Source organism: Cebus imitator, unplaced genomic scaffold (genome assembly GCF_001604975.1).
Source record: "Cebus imitator isolate Cc_AM_T3 unplaced genomic scaffold, Cebus_imitator-1.0 Scaffold76, whole genome shotgun sequence".
Taxonomy (NCBI): domain Eukaryota; kingdom Metazoa; phylum Chordata; class Mammalia; order Primates; family Cebidae; genus Cebus; species Cebus imitator.
Genome location: NW_016107391.1, coordinates 2704318 through 2731407, shown reverse-complemented (window position 1 = coordinate 2731407; position 27090 = coordinate 2704318). Strand labels below are relative to the sequence as shown.

The following is a 27090-nucleotide window of genomic DNA, read 5'->3' as shown; positions in this document are numbered from 1 at the left end:
AAAAAAAAAAAAAAATGCTACCAGTCCTCAGTTCTGGATTCCTTTCTAGAACAATCAGCTTCTTATGTAGGTTATTATAATTAAAATGACTTCAGAAATTCAGCAGAGATTAGGAGAGGAAAGAGTGTCCTGGTCCTGGATACATAAGGAAAGAAGGGTTCCTTTGTCCCAGATCCCATAATAACCCAGTCTAGATATGTTTTGGAGTGTTTTATGCTGTTGTTTACCCCAGAACTGCCCAAGTGTTCAAGTCGGCTGAGTGGCAGGAGTGTGTATTGGGTGGGGGTGCAAGGAAATTTAAACTTCTAGTGCTGAGAATGGAAATAATTCATGACCAGAGAATGGAGATCAGTCCTTAACACAACAATTATATAAAAGGCAACTTTTTCCTAAGTACTACAACAGATACTTACTTTAGACTCAAAGAAGTACTCTTAAATAATCACCTCTGGGTAGTGAGATGGGTTGGGATGGAAGGGGCACTCATGTGATTGATGTGTTGCTTTTACAATGATTTTTGATAACTCAACATCCCCAATAGTCCAGAAAAGATTGCAGAATCTTGTGACTTGACATGTTTAAAACCAAGACATCTGGATTAAATGCAATATAATACTGGCCAGAATATGAGGTCCAGTCTAATTTCTAGAGATAATTATAATGATTTATCTCCAATGAGCAAGCCAGAGATTCAGATGTAGAGACAGCAGAAAGACAATTTTTTAAAATGTCTATACTATTACTATCTCACAAAAGGTGAAAATAATGAGTGATTAGCGTAGCAATAGCTGCTATGTTTTTGTGTCTTGTGCTTTGCATGTGCTACCTCATTTCACCCTTCCAATGCTCTCAAGTAAGCACTAGTGTCCCCATTTTGTAAATGTGAAAACAGAAGATTTAAGGGCTGGGCTAAGCATTTATAGTCAGCAGTATAACAACAGTTCCACGCAAAAGGCTTGGCATTAGACCAACGTTCAAATTCTGACAATAGCACTTTTTAGTTGTCTGAGACATTCAGTCTCTCTATGCTTCTGTTTTCTAGTCTATAAATGAACAGAGCAGTACATACCTCCTAAGACTCTTACGAAGGTTCAGTGAAATAAAGTTTGTAAAACACTTAACAAAAGCATCTGGCTCACAGAAAAACACTTAAATGGTAGAGATATTCTATTGCAGTTGTACCGCAGTATCAGTCGGGCATTGGTTCCTGGACACCCAACAGACCCCAGTATCTATGGATGCTCAAGTCCTTGAAATAAAATGGCACAGTAGTTGCATATAAACTAAGCACATCCTTCCATATACTTTAAATCATCTCAAGATTACTAATAATACCTAATACAAGGCAAATGCTGTATAAATCGTTGTTATACTATATTGTTTAGGGAATAATGACAAGGAAAAATGTCTGAACATATTCAGTAATAATGTTCTTTTCCCAACCAAATATTCTCCATCTGTGGTTGGTTGAATCCCCAAATGAGGAACCCACAGATACAGAGGGCTAACTGTACCACTGGTATGGTTCAAATAAATTTAAATCATGCTTTCAATATATGGAATTTTTTATTCTGTGACACTCTGGTAAGATATCTTCTCTTTGTCCCCAAGGTTCTGCTAAATCAGCAACAAAAAAATGGCTTGGGAGTCAGGGAGCAAGCAGAGCAATGGGAGCTGCCTTTAAAATAACTGGTTAATTGGCCGGGCACAGTGGCTCATGCTTGTAATCCCAGCACTTTGGGAGGCCAAGTGGGTGGATCACTTGAGGTATGGAGTCTGAGACCAGCCTGGCCAACATGGTGAAACCCTGTCTCTACTAAAAATACAAAAATTAGCTGGGCATGGTGGCATGCACCTGTAATCCTAGCTATTTGGGAGGTTGAGGCACGAGAATCACTTGAACCCGGGAAGTGGAGGTTACAGTGAGCCCAGATCATGCCACTGCACTCCAGCCTGGACAACAGAGTGAGACTCCATCTAAAGGAAAAAAAAAAGAATTGGTTAATAATCATGGGAAAAAAGAGAGAGACATAACCTAACCATCCAAAAATAGGTCATGAGTTCAAAAAGTCTTCACACAATATTATGTAGCTACTAAAACCCATCTTAGAGAGTAATGATACATAGAGATGATCATGAACTGTTGAATAGAAAAGACCATAAAACCAAAATGGGTATCTCTAATCAGTACTATAGGCATAATTTGCATTTTCTTTTGTCCATCTGTAATTTCTAAATTTTCTGTAATGAACATGTATTATCTACATAATCAGAAAAAACTACGTTTTTGGATTGCTTGATTTTTTTTTATTTTAATGACTAACCTATGTAAACAGAAAGGCAGGGGAATATATGCCTCAGGGAAGGCAGAAGGGGCAACCTGCTCCTTTGGTGTTGGTGGCTTTGTCAGCCGTGGGCTTGGCTACTTGAAGGAGGGAGATGTAAGCCATCCATCCTATCCAGGTTTCACTGTATATGTCCAAAATACATTCTCCCTGGAGATTCCAGATGGAGTACCTGTGAAGACTCAGATCTCATATCCAGTTTCCTGACCTCCCCAAATAGGTTTCTAGGTCCCTAATTGGCATTAAAAATACATAATTATTTCCGGAGCTGTTCAACTAACCCAAATAACATGCTCTCATTCCATGTCCCCAAATTTCTCTTCTTGAAATACAAATCATTGACCTACTTTGTTAAAGACCATTTTAATAGCACTCTCCCACCCAATGATGAAAATGGGACACTTGGCACTGTCATCAGGTTCCATTAGAGAGGTAGAAAATAAGCCACTAAATGTACCCCATCAGAGCAGCTAACCAGTGAGCCAGATGTTCTATACCCATCCTGGTTCTGAGCACATCCTTTCATTCTGGAATGTAGCACAGGAGGTATACCAGGAAAGGGAGCCCCAGACAGTGTTGTTTACCTAGTTGAGACCACTCACAGTCCAGACTAAGAGTTCTGTAGAACCAGAACTTCTTAGTCACTTCAAATCTGAGGGTCATTTTATCTATAATTACACAACTCCAGAAATCTGTTTCAGGTCATTTCTATTTACCACAGGCTTTGTTTTCTCCATAAGTGAGATATCAGAGATGAATCCCAGCTACTCAGGAGGCTAAGGTGGAAGGATCATTTGAGGCCAGGAATTTGAGACCAGCCTGAGCAACATAGCAAGATCCCATCTCTAAAAAAACTTTTTTAAACTTAGCTGAACATGGCAGCAAATTCCTGTATAGTCCTAGCTACTCAGGAAAATGAGGTGGGAGGAACACTTGAGCCTAGGAGTCCGAGGCTGCAGTGAGCTATGATCACACCATTGCATTCTAGCCTAGGTGACAGAGAAACACTCCAACTCTTAAAGAAATTAACTTTTTAAAAAATGTATTAGGGCCAAACACAGCGGCTTACGCCTGTAATCCCAGCACTTTGGGAGGCCAAAGATCAGTTGAGGCCAGGAGTTCAAGACCAGCCTGGGCAACATGCTGAGACCTCCATCTCTATTTAAAAAAAAAGTTTTTTAATTAGCCAGGCATAGTGGCACAGGCCTGTACTTCCAGCTGCTTGGGAGGCTGAGAGGACTGCTTGAGCTCAGAAGTCTGAGGGAGCAGTGAGCTATGATTGTACTACCACACTGAGTGACAGGACAAGACTCTGTCTACAAAAAAAAAAAGAAAAAAAACAGGGATCAGTCCCCTCTCTGGTTCTTTGGCAAGGCAAGAGAGAGATAGGAGGCCAGGCACAGTGAACAAATGAGGGGGGTAGGGAAAGATGAAGGGAAAGAAAAAACAGGGAGGAAAGCAAATGAGAGAAAAAGAAAACACACAGATGGTAGAAAACATGTTCTCTACATTTGGACTGGAATTTCCTAGAACAAGACAAGGTCGATTGCGAGGAAGAAGGGCTTTCCTGTTAAGACCTGAGACATCCCTAAACCATCACCATTTCAGCACATAAAAAATTTACTTTTGTAAAATGATGAAAGCTGAAACCCTCAAATGTAACCAGCCAAATCAAGATAGTACTGGAAATTTTTTCTTCTGTAGAAATAAAGGAATGCATCTACCTACTGGATTTGGGGTACCCATTCTCAAGCAAAATTAACATTCTCTCATTCCAATGACTCTCTCTAAAGCAAGATAACACCAAGGGAGAGACAAGACAAAAGAAGTGTGAAACCAGAGGCCTACAGGCCCCATCGGCAGTGAGTGTGAATTAGTCAGGTTGCACTAGTAAATCTGTCAGAGGACAAGAATGTGTGAAGAGCAAAAAGAGTGTCAGGTTGGAACATCCCGGTGTTGGAACTATAGCATTCCAAGCAGCTGCAAATTGTTTAGATGCACTGAAGGAAAAGGGTATGTGGCTTCACAAGATCAAGAGACAAGGCAGGCAAGAGAGCACCACGCTTGGAGACGAGTTAAAAATCCTAAGGAAGTGGTTGCCGAGGGACGGGGGTGGGGATGGGAAGAACGGCAGATATTAGCTAAGGAGTTCAGGATTGCTTTGGGGGGATGATGAAAATGTGCTCATATTAACTGTGGAGATGGATCCAAAATCCTGTGGATATACTAAGAGCCATTGAATTGTATGTTGCAAACGGGTAAATTGTGTGGTATGAATTGCATCTCAATAAAGCCATTTTTTAAAAATTGGCCCATGGTCTCTGCCTACCATCGCCTGCTCCCATGCTGTCCATTTGAGCTCAGTAATATGACTGATTGAGAAGGCACATGAAGAGATATGAGTCACCCCTCTCCAGTTTGACATTTTACAAGTTTCTCGCTTAACCAATAAAAAACACTTCAATCGTCTTGCTTAAAGAGTCTCAGTTTGGGGGCAGTAAGGATTAGACTCCTCAGGAAAACAAGCAAATTTTAAATTATCTTCAACTGGTGATCATCTTCATGTACAAATTACCTACGGTTTCAAGCACAAAACCCCAAGCAAGCCCCATTGGGCTATGTCTTTTCCTTGCAGTATGGTATGAAGTTATGCTGACCCAGAGAGGTGGGGGAGATGAGAAGCAAGCCAAAGTTATATCCCAAAAGACACAGAAGCCAAAAGCTATCAGTTCCACTCCAATTTCCTATGCAATGGAGCAGAGCTTCCCTGCTGGGGAACCGATTACAAGCATGCTGGCTACATAAGAGGAAACAGGATTTCTTTCCAGAGAGAAACCCATCTTGCTGCCCTACACAGAGCTGGCAACATGGTAGTTTGCTGACCTTGCACACTGAGCTCAGGGCAGCTTCAGTCAGAAGGCTAGGAGACGGCGGCAAGGCCTGGCCAGGAGACACAGATGCAGCAGGAGCATCTGGGGGCCGAAGCCTACAGATGCTGAGGCACTGGTCTCCAGTGCCACTCTGGCCTCCACAATGACATACTGTCCACAGCAGGGGTTGTGTAGATGATGATCTACTGGATAAGCCACCCAGGGAAGGGTTTGTGTCAAACATTTCAGTGCCCTAGTCAGATACAAAAGCAAGAAACCCTTATTTTTGGAAGAGCAACCCACAGATTTTCTTAAGAAGCAAACAGCAGAGTGAAAGCAGCACTAATTTCCTGGTGGTGACATCCTGGGGTCACACCAGCAGCAGCTGTGGTCTGCTCAGTCATCCAGTCCTCGTTTAACAGGGTGAGAACCAGCTGAGATCAGAACAGAGATAGCAGCATTTGCCAGAAATGAGTTGCCCAGGGGCACCTCCAGGTAGAAGGGGGAAATCAGCTCTCTCTGGGTTTAGGGCACCTCAGCTCCCGAGCCATCAGACAGTCTCTCTCCTACTCTCCCCAGATCCTGAGCTCCCCTAGCTGTGCAACAGCTCAACCAGTTCATTATGCTTCCTGAACATTTTTAAAGAAAAAAAAGTGAAATGTAATTACAGGCTCTGACCCCAAATGACTTTAACCCTGACAAGAGCACCGAAGACTCACTGCAGGAATACGGTTGCCCTGTGATTGCCCTGGAGCAAAATTTTCCTTTCAGGAGCTCCCCCGCATCCGCTGGCAATGCTGCAGAAGGGTTCCCGCTCACAGGCCAAGCTCACGTAACAGCTGGATCCCAGGCGTGGAGCCACACTGGCTGACATGTACTCAGCTGCTAGAACTTTTACACTTCAGAAACAAGCCCGCATCATTCCTAGGTCTGCAGTAATGCAAACACCCTCCAGATATCTGTGATGTGCCCACATAAGTCTGGAGAGCACTGCTGTTCACATTAAGGGAGAACAGGATTTGGGGACTAGATTTATGCAGTCTCTTCTGACCTAATTAGACTTAATGTGTGGTCCAAGGACTCTCACCATGCAAATCACTTGGAGTGAGGTGGAAGGGAGTGGGGGCAGGGTATAGGAAATTCGGATTTCCAGGCCTGTCTAGAACTCATGCATCAGCATTTCCTGGGGTAGAGCCTGGGAATCTGCAGTTAGGAGAATTCTTATACAGCTTCACTTTTCAGAAGCACTATCTTACAACAAGGAAACTCTAATGGCAGATTCCAATAACATCGCACTTACCAAGGCCCTGCTTATACTGCTAAGCACAGTATCTACAATTATCTCATCTGTTCCTCACAATAACATTGTAAGGTATAATAGATATTTATTATCCTCCCTTGCACTTATGCTGCTTTCTTCAGTTCATCTCCAAAGGTCAAATCCTAAGGCCTCTAAACAAGTCCTCACCCAACCTGGCCAGAATGAAACATCAAGTCATCAAAGCCTCTCCAACCCTCTGCTGCCCACCTGCTAAATGTGGATGTTCCCCCCGGTTTTGGCTTCCACTCTCTTCTCTCACCCATGCCAGGGGCTGTTCACCTTTGCTGCACGTTAGAATCACCTGGGGAGTTTTTTAAATACCCCATGCCCAGATTGCAACCCAGCCAAATTATATCAGAATCTCTAAAGGTGAGTCCTGAGCTCTTCAGTGATTCCAACAGACAGCAGAGGCTGAGGACTGCTGCATGGGTCTCACTCTTATAGATTCAGTCACTCTTGGGGCCTCAAATACCACCTAGGGAGAGCCAAACCTGTACCTGTAGCCCTGATCTTTCTCCAGAGCTCCACACTTGTGCTTCCCACAGCCTCATGAGTGTCTCCACCTGCATGCCCTATAGGAACTCAGCAAGGACAAACCTTACTTAACTCTGTAGCCCCCATCACACACCACAATTCCTCTCCTGTACACAGTTCAGCCATCCTCCCAAAGCCTAAGAAGGAAACTCTGGAGACACCCCTAACTCCTCTGCCATCCCCTCCTCAGGCATTATGCTGCTATGTGTTCTCCTCTTCATCCACACCAGATCATCTGCTCTCAAAAATGCCATGAATCTTTCATTCCACTCTATAACTTATCAGCATTTGTTTGAATATTCAAATCATGATTCCACTGAGTAAAACAGATTTTCAGCAGACTGTTCTCCCTGATGCACAGCCACCTGCCCCAGACACCTGCACCCAAGTCTAAGGAGTGGATCGCTCCCCTCCCTCCCCTGCAGGTGTGATGGGGAGATGGTGTCCATTCTCTCACATACTTCTGCCTTGGGACAATGTTACGCAGGGAATGAATCTCACACCACTGGTGAAATATGGAACTATTTTAGGCAATACGAGGACAAATACTTTTCAATGTAATGATTATGATTTAATAATTGAAGATATTTAGAAAAAAACATTGTTAACCATATCAAACTTTCAATTTCTGAATGTAGGTTCAAAAGCTCCTTTTTGAAACAAACATATTTTATAATGAGTAGACTTTTTTCAAAGGAAATAAATGGTGGTGAGGGTGGGGCAAAAATAATGGAGGTAGCCTTTACATGACTGATCATTAGAGACCACAGTGTCCCCTTGGGCTTGATAAGCCTTCACTTGCCTTTCCCACAGGCCTCCACTCCCCCGGAGACCCTTTTAAACTGCTAGCAATCATCCCATTGTGCTGTGGGCTGCCCATTTCCCTGCCTCCTCTCAAAACCCTGAGCATCTCAGAGACAAGGACTGTGCCTGCTTCATGCCAGGAACCTGGCCAAAGTAGCCTTCTACATCAACAGGAGTTGGAACAGAGATCGCAGAGGACATGTGGCATGATCCTATCCTCCATCAGGGAAAAGTGCTAAGCTCTGCAGGAGAAGCTGCAAGAAAGGGATGCCATAAAAATCTCCCCACTCCCTCACCAGTTCCCAGGAATTCCAGTGCCCACAGGGAAGCATCTATGATAGACAACGTGTTCCCTAGACCAGATTCATGGTTTCCAGTCACAGAAGGCAGAAGACTGCCCTCCTCAACACCTGCCGAATCTCCTGAAAGATGCACGCACCACACAAAGATAAAAACTCAACAATACCATCAGAAGGAACACAAACAAGGTCTCTGGGGTCTACATTCAACTGATTTCTAGGTACAGCTGTCTCACTTTAGTGAATAATTTTTGCTGTTGCTTTTAATCCCAGAATTCACAATACACACAAACTGGAAAGGGAAAAATGGAGAAAATTCTAAGTATTATTTTATTTACAGAGACCATTCTGTAATAAACTGGCTAAAATGGTGAGGTTCCTTCATACTCTAAAATCATGGTTTATCAAATTCAGTTCACTTAGAACTCTTCAGAAACACTGCTATGAAATATTTAGTAAAATTAAAAATGCACATACCCTTTGGTCCAGCAGTTTCATTTCTAGGAATTTGTCACTCATGTGCCTCATGCCAGAGCTGCCAGGATGTTCACAGCAGCATTATTTGCAGTGGTGAGAGGTTGGAAATAATCTAAATGTTTATTATTAGGGGAATGGTTACATAAACTATATTTAATTCATACAACAGAATAAAATGCAATCTAACAATGAGTGAGCTCTGTATGTACCAATGTAGAATAATATCTAATATATTAAAAGCAAAGGGTAAAACAGTGCATACGGCATACTACCACATATCGCGTATGTGTATTTGTTGGCACATGCATAAATTACACCTGAAAAATACCAAAGAAACTGATAAAATGATGCTTCCGAAGCGGGGGTCAGGAGACAGGCAGCGTTGGAGGGATACTCACAATACTCCTTTTGTCTCTTTTAAATTGTGAACCACTTCTAGGTATTACCTATTTAGATAACTCTTTTAAAAAGAAACATAGCTATGAGTTAAAGTAAAAATGCCTTATTTTATTTGTTTGACTGATATTCATTGTCTACCCTGACCCACAAGTGTGATAAGAAGATGCGTAGTCAGCAATTTGCTAAGACTTTGGTCATATCTGTTTGACAGTCTCCTCCGCACAGAAACAGCCGAAGTTCAACTCAATCGGCTTGGAGATCTATCTAAAGTCTCAGAGGAGGAGGCAGTTCATATTTTCAAAGTGTTCAAATTAGCCTGCAGTAAACTTAAAAGCACATCTGATAGCAAGATCAGATGAGTTTTGAAACTTACCAGGGGTATCTTTTCAAAGCATATAAAATAGGGGTTTTTGAGCTTTTGCTGTGTGGCAGCAGCGAGAGTCAAAGCGTAGCTACTGGCTTGGCCCAGAGAAACCAGCTAGTGAACAGTCTAGTCCGGAATTCACAAACCCCTTAAACCTTTGTCAATCTGGCAAAGAAAACACACGCATATACACATCACCCTAACCCCAGGAATCTCCTCTTTCTAAATATAGCAGGAAATTGCCCAGTTTCCAGCTCACCCAGGGCAGCGTTCTGTGCCTTCCAACCAAGGTGAAATGAGCCAGACACAAACATGCCATGACAGCTCCTGGCCCACACTGCCAAGCTGTTTTCCTTACCATTTCCTCTCTCTCCATTCTGCATTTTTACAAAAATGTGTAAACTCCAGTCACTATAATTTGTAAAAATTCCTCTGGCTACTAATGCTGTTGTTCTCACCCTAAATACACATGATTTCCTTCTTAGTCCCTGAGAATGGAGGTTAGAATAAACTGTTAGATACAGGCAAAGCCCCATCCCAACTCCCATCTGATCTGTAAGAACGTGCAGCTCAGAAAGCATATTGGGCAGTTCCAGGACTAACAGGGACACATCCAATTAATTGTCATCTCTCTCCCTTGCACATGTACATACACACTAGGTTTTTTTTTTTTTTTTTTTTTTCTATCCCCTGGTTGTTTTAGAATCAGTGTCAGTGTCTACCAGAAGGGTCTGTTAAGGATGCTTCTGATTCAAGCAAAAGGTTGAGCTTCAGAAACAATCTAACATACTCAAATGAGAGCCAAATTATCAACTGGCTCTAAGGATGCAAAGGATCTAAACAATAGACGTCAAAGGGCTTGTAGAAACTGGAGTCAGCAACCATTCCACTTGAAGGAATCCATCTCAGGGAAATACTGGAATCCACACACAAAAGCAGGTGTGCAAATAATCACTGCAGGGCACTTTCTAATAGTGAACAACGTAGACAATCCAAATATCTTTCAACAGGAAACTGAGTAAATACCAACGATGGTATATCTACATAAAGCTCTCTGCAGTCATTAAAAAGAATGCACTGCATGCATGTCCTGACGTGGAAGGTCTCCAAGGCAAATGATCAACTGGAAAAGCAAAACACAAAATAATCCATATAGTATAATCCCATCTTTGAAAAAAAACACATAGAAAAAGGACAAGAAAGAAAGCATACCAAACTGCTGACAATGATTGTTAACTAGGAAAAAGGGGTGCTTTATGTTGTATACGTCGATACTCTGATGCTTGCATGAGAATGAATTCAGGAACTACCCATGTCATATTATTTTTGCACTATAAGATTAGGTCATTCATTCATATTGTTAATTTTACCCCCAAACCTAATCCTTCCCAAGTTTTCCCTATTTTAAAAAATAGTATCATCATTCACATAACTGCTCAGGCCAAAAATATCCAAATCATTCTAGACTTCTTTCTTTTCTCTCATAGCCCATATGCTGTGCAGCAAATCCTGTGGGCTCTACTTCCAAAAATACCCAGCCTCTGACCGCCATCTGTGATGCTGCCACCCTAGCCCGTGGTGCCATCATCTCTCACCTCACCTATTACAACAGCCTCCTTACTGGTCATCTTGCCTCCATTCTTGCTCTACTGCACTTGGTCTCTACACAGCTGCCTACACAATCTTTTCAAAGTATGAGTACAATCATGTCACAGCCTTCCGTGACCGCCCATCACACTTAGAATAAAACACTAAGCCCTTTCTAGAATTCAAGATCCCTATGACCTGGCCCTGGCCTATGTCTTCATATCATGCATTTGCCTTCACTTTGCTACAGTCACAACTGGCCGTGCCACTGGCCCCGAAACATCCTCAACCTCCCCATTCATGACTCCTTCATCTATTACCTCCATCCAAAAAGCTGTTACTCTAGTCCAGGGCTTTGGAGGACATGCTAAAGGCAGAGCAGAGGCTCCATATTTGCTGAATGAAACTTTTCCTTGCAAATGGTAATTTGCAAAAAAAGGTAATTTGAAACACATTTGGGTTACAATTTTTAAAGTTAAAATAGGGTCAATCAGAAACTTAAAATCTAGAAAAACTGCTAGGGTTTTTTTTTTTTTTTTTTTGACTGCTAGGTTCGCATTCTTCCACTGGCTAATTTTTAGAAACGCAATGGCCTTGACAGGGTAACAAAGTCCCTTTTATGACTTGCTTTGTCCAATAGCTCAGTGGTAATAACGGTTCTATCTTGGCCAGTTCTCATTTTGTCCATTGAGAGGGCTTGGATCGTGAGCTTATGCAGGCCAAAATTAGGAAGTCCAGCCTGTGGCATCTGGCCTAACTAGAGCAGAAACCTGAACCACAGTCTCATAAGAACCACTTTCCTAACTCCTGAGATCCTGAAAGTGGTCTGTTAAATACATCTAAGGTTGAAGCAAATGGAAACACATAGTCCCCAAAAGAGGGCAAATGGAGAAAATATACTAAGTGCTGTTCACTTAATCATCAAAAGTTTTATGGGACAAAGTAAAGGAAAAAAAAGATTTGAATAGACATTCCAGCAAAGATGATACACCAATGGCCAACAAACACATGAAAAGATGTTCATCCTCGCTGCTCATCCTGACAATGCAAATTAAAACCACAATGAGATACCATTTCACACCCACTTGAGTGGCTACAATCAAAAGGAAAGACACTAACAAGTATTGGTGAAGATGTGGAAAAATCAGAATCCGCATACACTGTTGGTGGGAATGTGAAATAGTACTTCTGTTATGGAAAACAATATGGTAGGTTTTTTAAAATAAATGTAAGTATAAATGAAACTTAAACATAAATTTACCATACAACCTAGCAAAATTCTACTCCTAGGTAAAAAATGAAATTAGAAGTGAAAACATATACCCGCATAAAGACACGTATGCAAACATTCTTGGTAGCATTATTCATAAGAGCCAAAAAAACTGGAAACAACCCAAATCATCAGTTGGTGAATGGATAAACAACTTATGGTTTACAAACTGGAATATTTTCTAGCAATAAAAAGAAACAAACTACTGATACATGCTATAACACAATGAGCCTCAAACACAGCATGCAAAGTGAAAGAAGCCAGATGCAGAACACCAAATATTATATGATTCCATTTAGCTTAGCTTTTCGGAAAAGATAAATCTCTAAAGACAGAAAATAGTAGATCAGTGGTTGTATGAGGCTTCAGGCAAAAATGCAGTGCCTGCAAATGAGCATGAGAAAGCTTTTTGGGGTGCTAAAAATGTTCTAAAACAGGACTAAGATGATGGTTGCATAACTGTAACTACAAACGACTGAATTACACACTTAAGAAAAATGAGTGGCTAAGAGCCATGGTTCACGCCTGTAATCCCAGCATTTGGGGAGGCCAAACCCAGAGGATCCGCTGAGGCCAGGAGTTCGAGAGCAGCCTGGACAACAGCAAAGTGAGACCCTCATCTCTACAAATAATAAAAAATATAATTTTAAAAGGTGAAATTTAAGGAATGTAAATTATAAGTCAACAAAGCTTTTAAGAAAAACTCCCCCAAAAACATTCTGACCTGTAGCAAGTAACTGCTTTGAAAGGAATAAATACAGTGTCCTTGTGAGAGACAACCATGATAAATTGGTATGTCAATTCCAAGTGTTAGTGATCATGCTGAAGGGAAACGAAATGGAGAGAAAAAAAAAATACATTGTTTTTTTTGTCTGTTTTTGAGATGGAGTCTCACTCTGTCCCCCAGCTGGAGTGCAGTGGTATGATCTTGGCTCGCTGCAACTTCCACCTCCCAGGATCAAGCGATTCTTCTGCCTTAGCCTCCTGAGTAGCTGGGACTACTGGCGCATGCCACCACATGTGGCTTTTTGTATTTTTAGTAGGGACGGGGTTTCACCATGTTGGCCAGGCTGGTCTCGAACTCCTGACCTCAGGTGATCCGCCCACCTCAGCCTCCCAAAGTGCTGAGATTACAGGCGTCAGCCACCGCGCCCGGCCCGTTTTTATAACTTTAAAAGAGAAAGAGTAGTCTTTTAATGAGAGCTATTGATAAATAAAACTCAACAATAAGATATTCACCCACGAAAAGAAATGAAATCCTAACACATGCTATTAACACGGATAAACCTTGAAAATATTTTGCTAAGTGAAATAAGCCAGATATTTATGAAAATATTGTCTAATTCCACACATAAGTAAATAGAATAGGCAAATTCACAGAGACAGGAGAAGAGCGCTTACCAGGGTTAAAGGAAGAGAAAGTGGGGAGTTATTGTTTAATGGGAACACAGTTCCAGTTTGAGATGATGAAAACGTTCTGGAAAGAGACAGTAGTAATTATACAACATGGTAAATGCATTGAATGCCACTGAATCATATTCTTAAAAATGGCTAAAGTGGTAAATGTTGTGTTACGTATATTTTACAATAAACCTCAACAATGAAAAATAACCCAATTAAAAATGGACAAAAGATCTGAAGACGCCTCACCAAAGAAGATATGCAGATGGCAAGTAAGCAATATGTCAAACATCATATGTCATAAGGAAATAGCTATTTTTTTTTAAATGAGATATCACCATACACCTAGCAGAATGGTCAAAATCCAAAACACAGACAAAACCAAGTGCTGGTCAGAATGTGGAGCAACAAGAACTCTCATTCATTCCTGGTGAGAATGCAAAATAGTACTATCACTTTGGAAGACAGTTTGACAGTTTCTCAAAAACTAAACATACTATTAATATTAGTACATGATCTAGCAATTATACTCCTTGATGTTTACCCAAATGAGGTAAAAACTTATTTCCACATATAAACTGCATGCAAATGTTTGTATCAGCTTTATTCATAATTGATAAAACTTGGAAACAACCAAAATGTCCTTCAATAGATAAAAGGATAAACTAGGGGCCGGGCGCGGTGGCTCACACCTGTAATCCCAGCACTTTGGGAGGCCAAGGCGGGTGGATCACGAGGGCAAGAGATCAAGACCATCCCGGTCAACATGGTGAAACCCCATCTCTACTAAAAATACAAAAAATTAGCTGGGCATGGTAGCGCGTGCCTGTAATCCCAGCTACTCAGGAGGCTGAAGCAGGAGAATTGCCTGAATCCAGGAGGTGGAGATCGCGGGAGCCGAGATCGCACCATTGCACTCCAGCCTGGGTAACAAGAGCAAAACTTCGTCTCAAAAAAAAAAAAAAAAAAAAAAAAAAGAATAACCATGAGGCCTCTGAAAGGATACTGTAGAAGTGTTCCAATGTACTTCCCACAATTTGGAGAATTAACTTCAGGAACACATAAAAGTTGGATGCTGTGTTGTGCTAAGGAACATTTTTTTTTTTTAAGATGGAGTCCCACTCTACCACCTAGGTTGGAGTGCAGTGGTGCAATCTTGCCTCACTGCAACCTCTGCCTCCTGAGTTCAAGCAATTCACCTGCCCCAGCCTCCTGAATAGCTGGGACTATAGGCATGGCCACCACGCCTGACCTAAGTAATATTTTTGATTAACATCTTTAGCTCAGCTTGACTAAGGAAACATTTTTGCACACATACCAGAGTGACTTCTCTACTCCCATCTTCCCTATATAATGGAGTACATGTAGCTTTAGTCTCATCAGGGGAATATCAAGCTGAGGCAGACATGTCCCAAAGCCTTCAGAAGAAGACAGGAATCTCTGAATAGGAGAGTAGATACTGAGATTTCTAGGTTTTATTTTCCTTGATTTTATTTAGCTATAACAACAATCTTCTAATCTTCCAATAAGATACCAAATGGAAGGCTGAAGTCTCAGAATGCATGTGAATACACTTACGTTGTTCTAGTAAACAAAACATTTTAAATTAGCCCTAATAATCTGTACCTTTTCTTCAAAAAATCTGCTTTCCAGTCTTCTAAGAGTCTCCTGATGTATCCGCTCTGTATTTCTTAAATTCTCCTTCAGCTAAAATTAAAATAATAAACAAAAAGTTAATAAAAAGTGGGGTTCATTGGGCATATTCTCAGTAAATTATCAATAAGGAAACATTTTCTGTTATATATTACCTCTTAATCCTAAACACACAGAAAAATTCTGTGGTCCTGCCTCTGAGTACCAAATTTCCCTCAATCTTCTACAGATTGATAACATTAGTACAGTGGTCCCCCCTTATGTGCAGTTTCACTTTTTGCAGTTTCAGATAACTGCCATCAATAATAGTTCAAAAATATTAAGAGGCTAAGCATGGTGGCTCACACCTGTAATCCCAGCACTTTGGAAGGCCAAGATAGGCAGATTGCTTAAAGGAGTTTGAGACCAGCCTGGGAAATATGGCCAAATCCTGTCTCTACAAAAAATATAAAAAATAGCTCAGTGTGGTGGTGCACACCTGTAGCTCCAGCTACTCCAGAACTGAGGCTGAGGTGGGAGTATCACTTCAGCCCAGGAGGAGGAGACTGCAGTAAGCCCAGATTGCTCCAGCCTGGGCATCAGAGCGAGACCAGTCTCAAAAATAATAAAAATAATAATTATTAAGATGTTTTGAGAGGGAGGGAGGGAGGAACACATTAACAAAATTTTCAAAATTAATATCAACATACAAGTTTATAGAAATATCTATTATCCCATTGTATGTGGAGATGGACTTTTCAACCACCATTAGACTCCCTCAAAAATCTATAAATTTATTGAGGAAATTTCATCTAGCTATAGATTAAAAAAAAAAACCCAAAAATCTATAAATCAATGAAGCTTTCAAAAGATAAGTAGGCAGCACACATCACAAACCTTTAAAAGCTCATGTCTATTAACCCATAAAATTTAGGTTATCCTAAAAACTAAAGACATAGGCTGGGTGCAGTGGCTCATGCCTATAATCCCAGCACTTTGGGAGGCCAAGGCAGGTGGATCACCTGAGGTCAGGAGTTCAAGACCAGCCTGACCAACATGGTGAAACCCCATCTCTACTAAATACAAAAAAAAATTAGCCAGGTGTGGTGGCACATGCCTCTAATCCTAGCTGCTCGGGAGGCTGAGACAGGAGAATTGCTTGAACCCAGGAGGCAGAAGCTGCAGTAAGCCGAGATTGCACCATTGCACTCCAGCCTGGGCAACAAGAGTGAAACTCCATCTCAAAAAAACAGAAACAAAACTAAAGATACAGAAAAATATTTCATTTCTTAGATGTTCCCCACAGTTTATAATAGTAAAAAATGAGGAAAACGTCCAAATGTCAGAGCAAGCAACCAATAAATAAATTAAGAGATAGCTACTCTGGCTGAGCACAGTGGCTCACACCTGTAATCCCAGCACTTTGGGAGGCCAAGGCAGGTGGATCACATGAGGTCCGGAGTTTAAGACCAGCCTGACCAACATGGTAAAACCCCATCTCTACTAAAAATACAAAATTAGCTGGGCATGGTGGCACATGGCTGTAATCCCTAATGCTCGGGAGGCTGAAGCAGGAGAATCGCTTGAACCCAGGAGGCAGAGGTTGCAGTGAGCTGAGATTACGCCATTGCACTCCTGCCTAAACAAGAAGAGCAAAACTCTGTCTCTTTTTTTTGAGACAGAGTTTCGCTCTTGTTACCCAGGCTGGAGTGCAGTGGCGCGATCTTCGCTCACCGCAACCTCCGCCTCCTGGGTTCAGGCAATTCTCCTGCCTCAGCCTTCTGAGTAGCTGGGATTACAGGCACGCGCCACCATGCCCAGCTAATTTTTTGTAGTTTTAGTAGAGACGGGGTTTCACCATGTTGACCAGGATGGTCTCGATCTGTNAAAAAAAAAAAGGATAAACTATAGTTCTTCCAGACAACAGAATATTATTCAGCAATAAAAAGAAGTGAGCTACCCAGCCATGTGAAGACATGAAAGAACCCTGAGTACACATTGCTAAGTGAAAAAAAGCCAATCTGCAAAGGCCACATACTGTTTAATTTCAACTATATGACATTCTGGAAAAGGTAAAACCAGAGAGACAGTAAAAATATTAGTTTAATGGGGTTAATAGGGAGGGAGGGATGAATAGATGGAGCACTTAGGATTTTTAGGGTAATGAAACTATTCTGTATGATACTATGATGGTGGTTATATGTCATTACACATTTGTCAAAATCTACAGAATGTACAACACGAAGAGTGAGCCCCATGTAAATTATGGGCTTTAGTTAATAATACCATATTGATATTAGTTCAACTGTAAGAACTGTACCATGCTAATGCAAGATGTTAGAAATAGGGGCAACTGGAAGCGACAGGTATAAGGCGCTGTAGGGGAACTTTCTACACGTTCCGCTCAATTTTTCTGTAAATCTAAAACCGCCCTTTTTTTTTTTTTTTTTTTTTTTTTTGAGATGGAGTCTCCCTCTGTTGCCCAGGCTGGAGTGCAGCTATGCTATCTCAACTCACTGCAATGTCTGTCTCCCCGGTTCAAGCAATACTCCTGCCTTAGCCTCCCGAGTAGCTGGAACTACAGGCACACGCCACCACACCCAGCTAATTTTTGTACTTTTAGTAGAGATGGGGTTTCACCATGTTGGCCAGGATAGTCTCGATCTCCCAACTCCATGATCTGCCAGCCTCAGCCTCCCAAAGTGCTGGGATTACAAGCGTGAGCCACCACACCCAGCCGTCCATTCATGATTTTAAGTGCAGGGGAGGAAGGCTTAAGCCAAAGTCAATGGGTTGAGAACTACAGACTGGATGCAATTTATTCCATCCAACCAAGAACACAGAATGGAGTGCAATGAGGGGATTTTTTTAAGCCAATGTTATATAAAAACTACAAAACTGTTTGGATTTAATTTGCTGTTGTATGAGTAATACCCAAATGTCAATTACTACCATTTACAAATAATTAGAAAATGCCTTTTATTTTCTTTATTCACAAGGTGCTAAAGCAAAGCAAAAGATCTGGGGAAAATATTTTGCTACCCAACTTCACATCCATTAGGATTTTGTGAGTAACATAATTACTCCTAAACAAAGCAAGTTGGCATCGAACATCCTTTGGGAGTTTATGCCGTTCAAGAAGCACTTATGTATTGCAAAATGCCTATGCTTAATCCTAACAAGCACAAAAGAATGACAGGCTTTAATGCATGTAACTCAATGCTGAACTTTTTACTCTTGCTTTTTGTTTTAAAAAGCAAAGAGGATGAACCACTTACTTACCTTACTGAATCAGACCAAGAACAGGTTTTTGGCCTCTCTGTTCAATGCTCTATTACTCAGTGAAGACAATCACTGATAATCACTCAGTGCTACCCACAAAAGAAACTCTGCTGCTCTACAAAGCTAAGACATGTTCAGCCACCTTCCTCTGTCCCTCTAGCCTACAAGGGTTCTTCAGAACCTGTGATGGAGAAAGAACTACAAAACTTCAGAGGGTAATACAAAGTTGTAGCTGGTCTTTGCTACCCAGGGCTCAGAGTCTAAAAAATAACTGGCAATATTTTCACTTAATGAAGCACCTGCTGCATGTTTCTCCTTTATGGGATCTACATCTATAAAGAATTTGCATCTCCATTGCCAGTATCTCGTTCATAAGTGGATGTAACAGTAACAATGATCTACCTGAACTTTGGCAATCCCTAGAGGAGAGTTTTATTGCCTATGATTAACACTTGAAAGCAAGTTAATCCAAAGAGCTGCAAATACTAGTTATGAAATAACTGTAAAATAAAATAAATATGGCTATAAAATAAAGCCACAAAAGTTTCAAGCTATAAGAGAATATAGATTATCTAAACCCAATATTATTTGTATAATTATGTATTTATGCTTAAGTTGTACTGGAAAAACACTTCTGTTTATAGATGTAAAAAACATGACTGAAGAAAATAATACACAAACATTAATATAGTATACAATGTAGCAAGCATCTCATGATATCAGAATGTCTGAAATCTGCAGACACAATGGTTGACTCCATCCTCTATATTAAGAGGTCATGTGATCTGATCAAGAGGTAGTTAGTAGTGGTAGAATACAGTAGTAGAGCTGGATGTAGAGAGAACAGAACACCTAGTTCCCCATCAGTCTTTTCCCCAGGTTACGGGCTGATCCATTCCATTAGACAGCTTAAATAACCCTTCACTCTATCACTGCAATGTTTCTTCCTATCAAAGAATTCTTGCCCCCCCAAAATAGTAATAGGCTGCCAGTCACCCAAATGCACACTCCTCAAATTCAAGGCCAAAATAGAAAACACAAGTTCAAATTCTAGAACTTGGCCCACAAGGTTCCATTCTGGGCAAGTGAGATGGGGCAGGAGTAAAAGCTCTGTATTGGCAGGGATTCCATCTCTGGCTCAAACCAGGTGGATTCAAAAGCTCTAGCTCTGCTGTTGAAGCTATGTGACTCAGAGGTAGTGCTCCCCCCAGCCTCTGTTTTCACATTTGCAAAATGAATATAAGCACATGAGATAATTATAGGTGAAGCAGTGCCTGGCATGAAGTACACCTCCGTAAGCACAGGAGTAGCAAAACATTCATTCCTACATCCTTAGTGCCCAGTGCAGTACCCAGCACACCACAGGCACACCAGACGTTTGCTGAGTGAAGCAGAGAACCCACTAAATCAAGTCTAAGATTCAATTAAAATTCCTGGGCCCAACCTGTAAGTGGGCCCCTAACTTACTCCAAACCAGGGAGCCATGTCCCCTAAACCAAGGATGGCCTTGATCATTGACAAAGGAAGAATCTGTTCATATGCTTGAAGTAAGGCACAGCCTGAGAATCTGCCTCTAAGAAGCCACATACATCAGTCTGTGTTCATTTTATCCCAAAAGATTGGCACTTTGGGCTGCTCTGGCATTCCATTGTCTCTCTCTTCATTTTTATAAGCAACAAGCTGACAAAATGACATTTCAGGCACCTGACTTTAGTAAACGCCCTTTAAAAAGGCCTGGGAACAATTCTCACAGCTAGGACTCTACTCTGCTAAGGCAACCTTTCTTAGCTGAAAGGTATCACCTACTAAGAAATCCATCATAGAAACAGATAAAGTAGGAGAGTCAGAGACAATTCCACTATCTGCCTTCATGTGGTTCCTAATTCTCAAAACTAAAAGATGGACTGAGCTATTTTTAAATGAGGAGACTGAAAACGCACCAAAAACGTTCTCACAATCCAAAGCACTCATCCCTAGAGCACACTTATTTGGCCAGAAAAAGAAACTCTCTGGCTCTGCAAAGTGAAGCAGGATGAAAAATTGCATCTCTCCCCTTGTACCAAAAGGAAAAAACGCAAAAAATGGCTTTAAAAAAGGTCCAAGAATCTTTGGAATAAGTTTTTTCTGAGGACTATGGACATTCTTTCTCACACCTTTACGTTTTCAAGGATAATGGGAGAGGTAAAAAGGAGAGCTTTGGGAGCAGGAGAGGGAGAGAGTTGGGATATGTTCATTCTATTTTTAAATCCTCGCCCACAGTTTAGAGTAAAGGAACACTCTGATTCTCTACTCCTACCCCTATCACCTTCTGCTAAACACAAGAATCAGAACCTGCGCACGTACTGATTCTAGATTTAGAGACTACTGGCTGCCAATACTCCAAGGAATCGCAAGCTAACCAAGCATTCCACCCAGGGAACCCGGCGGCCGGACGAGGCTGGAGCTGCGTGCAGAGAGTGAAGCAGTCACAACCCGCCTTTTCCCAAGGGGAGGCAGCGCCCCCTCGGCAGGGCACGCTCCATTCTCACGGCTGGGCACCCAGGGTTGAGCAATTCTGCCCCTAAAGGAGCTGGAGCTGAGGACGCGATGGGATCTGCCCGCAGGCTGCGGCGCGCTCTGCACTCTGGCCCCACTCCTGGGACACCTGCGTGCCGTGCACGCCCACGCCCACCCGCGCTCGGTCACCTCCCGGCCAACCCCGAACGCAAAAGGCGTAGCGACGGGTCTCTCTCTCCATCTGATGGTTGCTGGTCCGCCTGCTTTCGGTATCCTTCCTGCCTCGGAGGCGTCGACACCCGTCCCCCAGTGTACCGGGGGCAGAACCCCTGCGGACGCGCTGGCGACCCGGGCTGAGCGCCACCTCCCCGTACCTCCCGCCCCGGGGCCGCGTCCCCGCGGGGCTCGGGACACTCACTCTTGAGCGCGCTGATGAGTGACTTCCCGTCCTTGATGAGCTCCTTGATGAATTTGTTGGTCTTGTCCAGCTCGGCTTCGTGCGACTTGAGCGTCTCTCGGAAGTGCGGGCTATCGAGGCAGCAGTCGCTGAACTCCAGCGCGGGGAGCCCCATGGTGCCCGCGGCGCCCAGCCGGAGGGCGCGCCTCCTCCGGGGTCCCGGCCTCCCGCCGCCCAAAGCACGCACGCGGCGGGACCCCGGCCGGCTCCCCGACGGCCGCCGGCTCCACAGGTGTGGCGCCGGCTCGCCCCCCCGCGTGGTGTCGCCGGCTCGCACAACTCCGGAACCGAGCCGGGACCCAGCCGAGGGGCGGCTGCTCCGGGAGCGCGCAACGGAGCGGCTCGCGAGCAGGAAGTGCAGTGCAGACCCGCAGCGGCGCCGGGAAGCAAGCGAGCGAGCGGGCGAGCGAGTGCAGACGCCGCCTCCCCGCCTCCTTCGCTCGCTAGCTCTCGGCAGCCTCGAGCGCCCTCTCACAGAAGCCTCGGCCGCCCCGCCGGCGTCTGGGCCACTCGAACCCGCTAGCGATGACTTAATCCCCGCCGGGCCAATCAGAGCGCCCTCCCTTGCCCGACCCTCTGGCCGCCCCGGGAAGCCCGGCCCTTCCGCGGCTTGATCCAATCAAAGGGGCCTGGAGGCAGGGTCTGCGGCTGGGGGCGTGGCTCTCGCCAACGCCTAGGTCCGCAGCGAAAGCTCCGCCTCCTCTCGCCCTCCCGGCGCTGCACACCCCGAAACCTAAGGGTGAGCGCTGCAGTGCACGCCCCCCAGCCACCTTGCCCGCCTGCTCCGGCCCGAATCCGAGCCGCGGATGGCGAGTCTGCTAGTCCTGGGGGCCGAGGAGCTTCAATGTGCCAAGCATGAAAAATCTGGGAATTTGGGCTGCAGTTCGCCACCGCCTGCCCTGCACTACTGGGCAACCGATGTTATCCTCAAAATACAGTCCCCCGTCCCGGGAGAATCTCAAGCGGTGATTCTCCCTCCTCTTTCAGTCAGGCAGAAAAATGTTACTTGCATCTTAAAATTACCAGCTCTAGCAGCTCTTCTTGCCTGCAGTCTTTCCGCCCCCTATGGTCCGTCCCCCTCACCGCCACTCCTGCTCAGAACCCGCCCACGGCCCCCCTCCCCCCACCCGGCCAAAGGAGCTCAGAGCCATCCTTACGAGAATTTCAGCTGCCTGTTATTTTCCTGCTCTGCATCTAGCACAATTTTACATAATTCTGTCCACTGCCTGTCCTCCTTCGCTACACGGTAAGCCCCACGAGGGCAAGTGCCACTTCAATTTTCTTGTCCGCTGTTGCATCCCGGCACCTAGCACAGTGGCTGGCATTTAATAACAGATATTGGGCGCTTACTATGTGCTATGTGTGCTACGGCGATTGACAAATGTTTGTGGAATAAATGAATGGATCCTTCCCCAGAGCCATCTCCACCTCCCATGCCCAGTGCATTGCCCTGTAGTCCCTCTGTTCGACCGCAGGACTCAATTCTGGTATCTCACTCGTTGCAGTTGTCAGACTGCGTCCCACAGAGTGTCTAGTGCTAAATTGTGAACTCCTGGAGGATAGCGACTGTCCTTGAATAAATTATTTCTATGTCTAGGAACCAGCAACCATTTCAGCTACATGGGGGTTTCGTATTTGTTTGGGTTGGTTTGTTTTTTAACTAGGTCTGCTATGTGCAGGCACTAACCTAGATGGTAAGGACACAAAGAGGAATAACAGAATGAATGTAGCTGCTGGTGGTCAGTAGGAGAGATGGAAGCAAACAAGGAATAACCATGCCTTGTGATGGGATAGAAGGCCTGGATGCTTGGAAACATGGATTTTTCACTCAGGAGGGCTCAGAGGTGTCCCATCTATATTAAGAAAGCAACTGATTTATTAAATTCATAAATGGAGCACGGTGGCTCACACCTGTAATCCATTGCTTTTGGAAGCCAGGTGGGAGGACTGCATGGGGTCAGGAGTTCAAGACCAGCTTGGACAACATAGTGACACCCCCATCTCTACAAAAAATTGTAAAATAAATAAGTAAATGTATAAATGAGTTAATGTGATCTGTTTGATAATTGCATCTACAAATTTAGACTTGATAGCAGGCCCAGACAGCTATCTGATAGATAATTACAACCCCAAAATAATTGTTCTTCACTTGTCAAAGATGAGAAAGATCTAGAATGGAAACCCTATGAAAGTAAATCTGTTCAGTGCTTTATCTTGAGCATTTAAAGGTAGGTGTTCTGGTTATCTATCAATACAGAACAAAGGACACCAAAAATTAATGGTATAAGACAGCAGCAATCATTTTATTTTCTCTCACAATCTCTGTGGGTTAGGAATTTGGGGAGGCTGAAACCACTCGGTGGTTCTGGCTTGAGGTCTCTCATGTGATTGCAGTTGGATGGTGACAAGGTCTGGAGGAGTGAATGGTTAGCTAGGCATCTCCCACTTTTCAGGTAACTCAGGACTTCTCCATATTATGGCCTTTCTCTGTGGCCCAGTTTAGGCTTCCTCACAGTATCACAGCCTTAAGGCTCCAGTGTGAACATAGACAGCTCACAAGGGGAAAGCTGCATCACCTTTTATGATCTAGCCTTGTGAGGTGAAAGGCCTGAAGGACTTGTTTTCCAATCACAGACCCACTGATCAAACCAGGATCCAGTCAACACAGGGTGCAGTGAAGCAGCCAGCAGAAACCAGCAGATGAGGAAGAAAGAGACTTAGTTACCCTCACTACTCATTAGCATAGACACTCCCACCATTGCTATGACAGTTTATAAATGCCACTGCAAGGAGCCATGGCAATAGCCTGGAAGTTACCTTATATGGTTCTGGAAACTCCTTGCCCCCTTTCCAGAAAGTTCTAAATAACCCACCTCTTAATTAGCATATAATTTAAAAGTAGGCATAGGTACAGCTGCCAACAGCCCATACACTGCCCACTCTGAACACACTCCCTATGGGATGGCTCTCCTCTACAAGGAGCAGCACTGATTCAATGAAAGTTGCTTTCTCTCACCACTGGCTTGCCCTTGAATTCTTTTCTGGGCAAAGCCAAGAACCCTCCTGGGCTAAGCTGCAATTTTGGGGCTTGCCTGCCCTGAATCACTTGGAAATCACACACTTCTACCACTTTCATTGGCTACAAGCAAGTCATATGCCCACCCAGATTCAAAGGGAAGGAGTTGAGACTGTACCTCTAGATGGAGGAATGACAAGAATGGGAGATATTATCATAGCCATTTCTGAAAAATATAATCTGCCACAGTGGGCCTGGCATACATGGTCATATTCAATACATTTTAAATGAATGAAATAAAATGTGATCCACAATTATTTGTTTTATCTCATTTAGGAATAGTAGGCAAATGTGTATAAAATATATACATGTATTAATAATAACAACAATAATATATCAGCTATCATTTGTTAAGCTCTGAGTTTATGCCAGGCACTGTGGTAAATTATTTACATGCATTTATAGCTAGCATAGTGGCACACGCCTTTAATCCCAGCTGCTCAGGAAGCTGAGACACAAGAATCACTTGAGCCCCGGAAGGCAGAGTTTGCAGTGAGCCAAGATCATGCCACTGCACTCCAGCCTGGGCGACAGAGCCAGACTCCGTCTCAGAAAAAACAAACAAAAAAATTATTTACCACATATAATCCCTACAAGGTGTGACTGGTACTATGATAGTTCCCATTTTCCGATAAGAAATTAAGGGTCAGAGTTGTAACCTGAACCAGCTTACCCAGAAAATATTAATAATTATACGTGGCACAAACATGTAACCTAATACGCCCATTCACAGACAAATATGTAAATATGTGAATACTGTGTAAATTTCTCATAAATTTAATCTGGAATTTCCACAAAAGACCTCCCATACTTTCAGTAGTATTATCAGAAAGAGAGAATCAGAATGCAGCAATACAGGCTGGGTATGGTGGCTCACGCCTGAGGCCGAGGTGGGTGGATAGCAATGTATCAGAGACAGAGACCATCTTGGCCAACATGATAAAACCTTGTCTCTACTAAAAATACAAAAATTAGCTGGGCGTGTTGGTGCGTGCCTGTAGTCCCAGCTACTCGGGAGGCTGAGGCAGGAGAATGGCTTGAACCCAGGAGGCAGAGGCTGCAGTGAGCCGAGATCATGCCACTGTACTCCAGCCTGGCGAAAGAGCAAGACTCCGTCTAAAAAAAAAAAAAAAAGAATGCAGCAGTACAGAAACTGGCACATGGAGGGTGCAGTTGTCTCTCTCCTCCAGGAAAATCAGCTCATGAGGGTAGAGATCTTGTATTATCCAATGCAGCAACCGCAGCTTAGAACAGCAATTGGAACTTCAAAGGTGCTGAACATCAATGGGAGGGAAACATCTTTAATAAAAAAGAAACAGGACTCATGGGACAACATCAATTATGGCCATGCATGTAAATAGAAAAGAACAGTTAAGCCCCAGAAATCACTTTCATATGAAATAGAGAAACAGTTCAGGCAACATTTGGCCTAAATCCTTTGGATGAATGTCTGAATTTCTTAAAATTAGCCAATTAGTTCAAATAGTTCTGCTTTTATATATATTTTAAATCTACATTATTTCTGGTCTCAGTGGTCCAAATAACGTTATACCTGTCATGCAATTACCTCCCATTTGTAGAAACTTTACCACTGGCAAGGCACTCCCGTGTACATTGTCTCTGAGCCCATATAATCAGAAGTGGGCATGGACCAGTCACACATTGGTTCCTCAACACCAGCTCGAGAACAGATCTGATTCATAATGAAGCATTCATGGGTCCTCAAGTAACTGAGAAGTTCAGGGGTAGATCCAGCTTCAAGGCAGCCTCTGGGGATCTAGAAGATGATACCAGTACAAGGTTTCTCTCTCTATCCCTCAAGGTGACCTTTGTCTGCAGTGGCTTCATTCTCAGTGGCTCTCTCAGCTTCTCCAAATTACATCCAGCAATATTAGCAGGAAGACAGTTTTCTAAGAATTCCAGTAGAAATGACAAGGCTGGAGTCAAGGATAAAACAGCCCCACTCCAAAAACATAAAGTACTGGGGAGAAGTTGTTCCACCAAAGGACAAACACAGTGCGTTTGGCAAAGAAAGCAGGGATCGCTGCTGCACAGGCAGAAGCAATAATGTATAGTACACTGACCCGTCCCCAACTCCCTTACAATGAATGCTCCTCCTGCCACATTCCCATGGTCCCATAATTCAAGTTAGCACATATTCATTCTTTTTTATGGTTGATACCATATGTTGTGCTACACAGTGACTTCTCCTTCAGTTTTCCTATTTTAAAATAACAATTTGTGGTTGATATAAATGTTCTATAACTCAATTGGTGATGGTTACACAGGCATTGCATTTGTCAAAACTCACGGGTGCATTTTATTGTGTATAAATTATACCTCATTAAAGGTTGATTTTAAAAAATAATGATGATGACAGTGATGCTGATATTAAGCTTTTGCTGTGTAGCAGGATCTGTGCTAAGCACTCTATTACATCACCTTATTTAATTTTTTTTTTTTTTTTTTTTTTTTT

The 27090-nt window shown here is 43.1% G+C and overlaps 1 protein-coding gene across 1 annotated transcript in view; it reads right to left on the bottom strand.

Annotated features, from left to right (window-relative positions):
* Positions 1-22053, bottom strand: part of ARHGAP26 (Rho GTPase activating protein 26) — a 471565-nt gene extending 449512 nt beyond the window's left edge. Inside the window, exon 1 of the mRNA XM_037739951.1 lies at positions 21500-22053. Coding sequence (XP_037595879.1) covers positions 21500-21653 — 154 coding nt within the window. The 5' untranslated portion in view covers positions 21654-22053. The remainder of the gene's footprint in view (positions 1-21499) is intronic.
* Positions 22054-27090: the final 5037 nt, after the last annotated feature.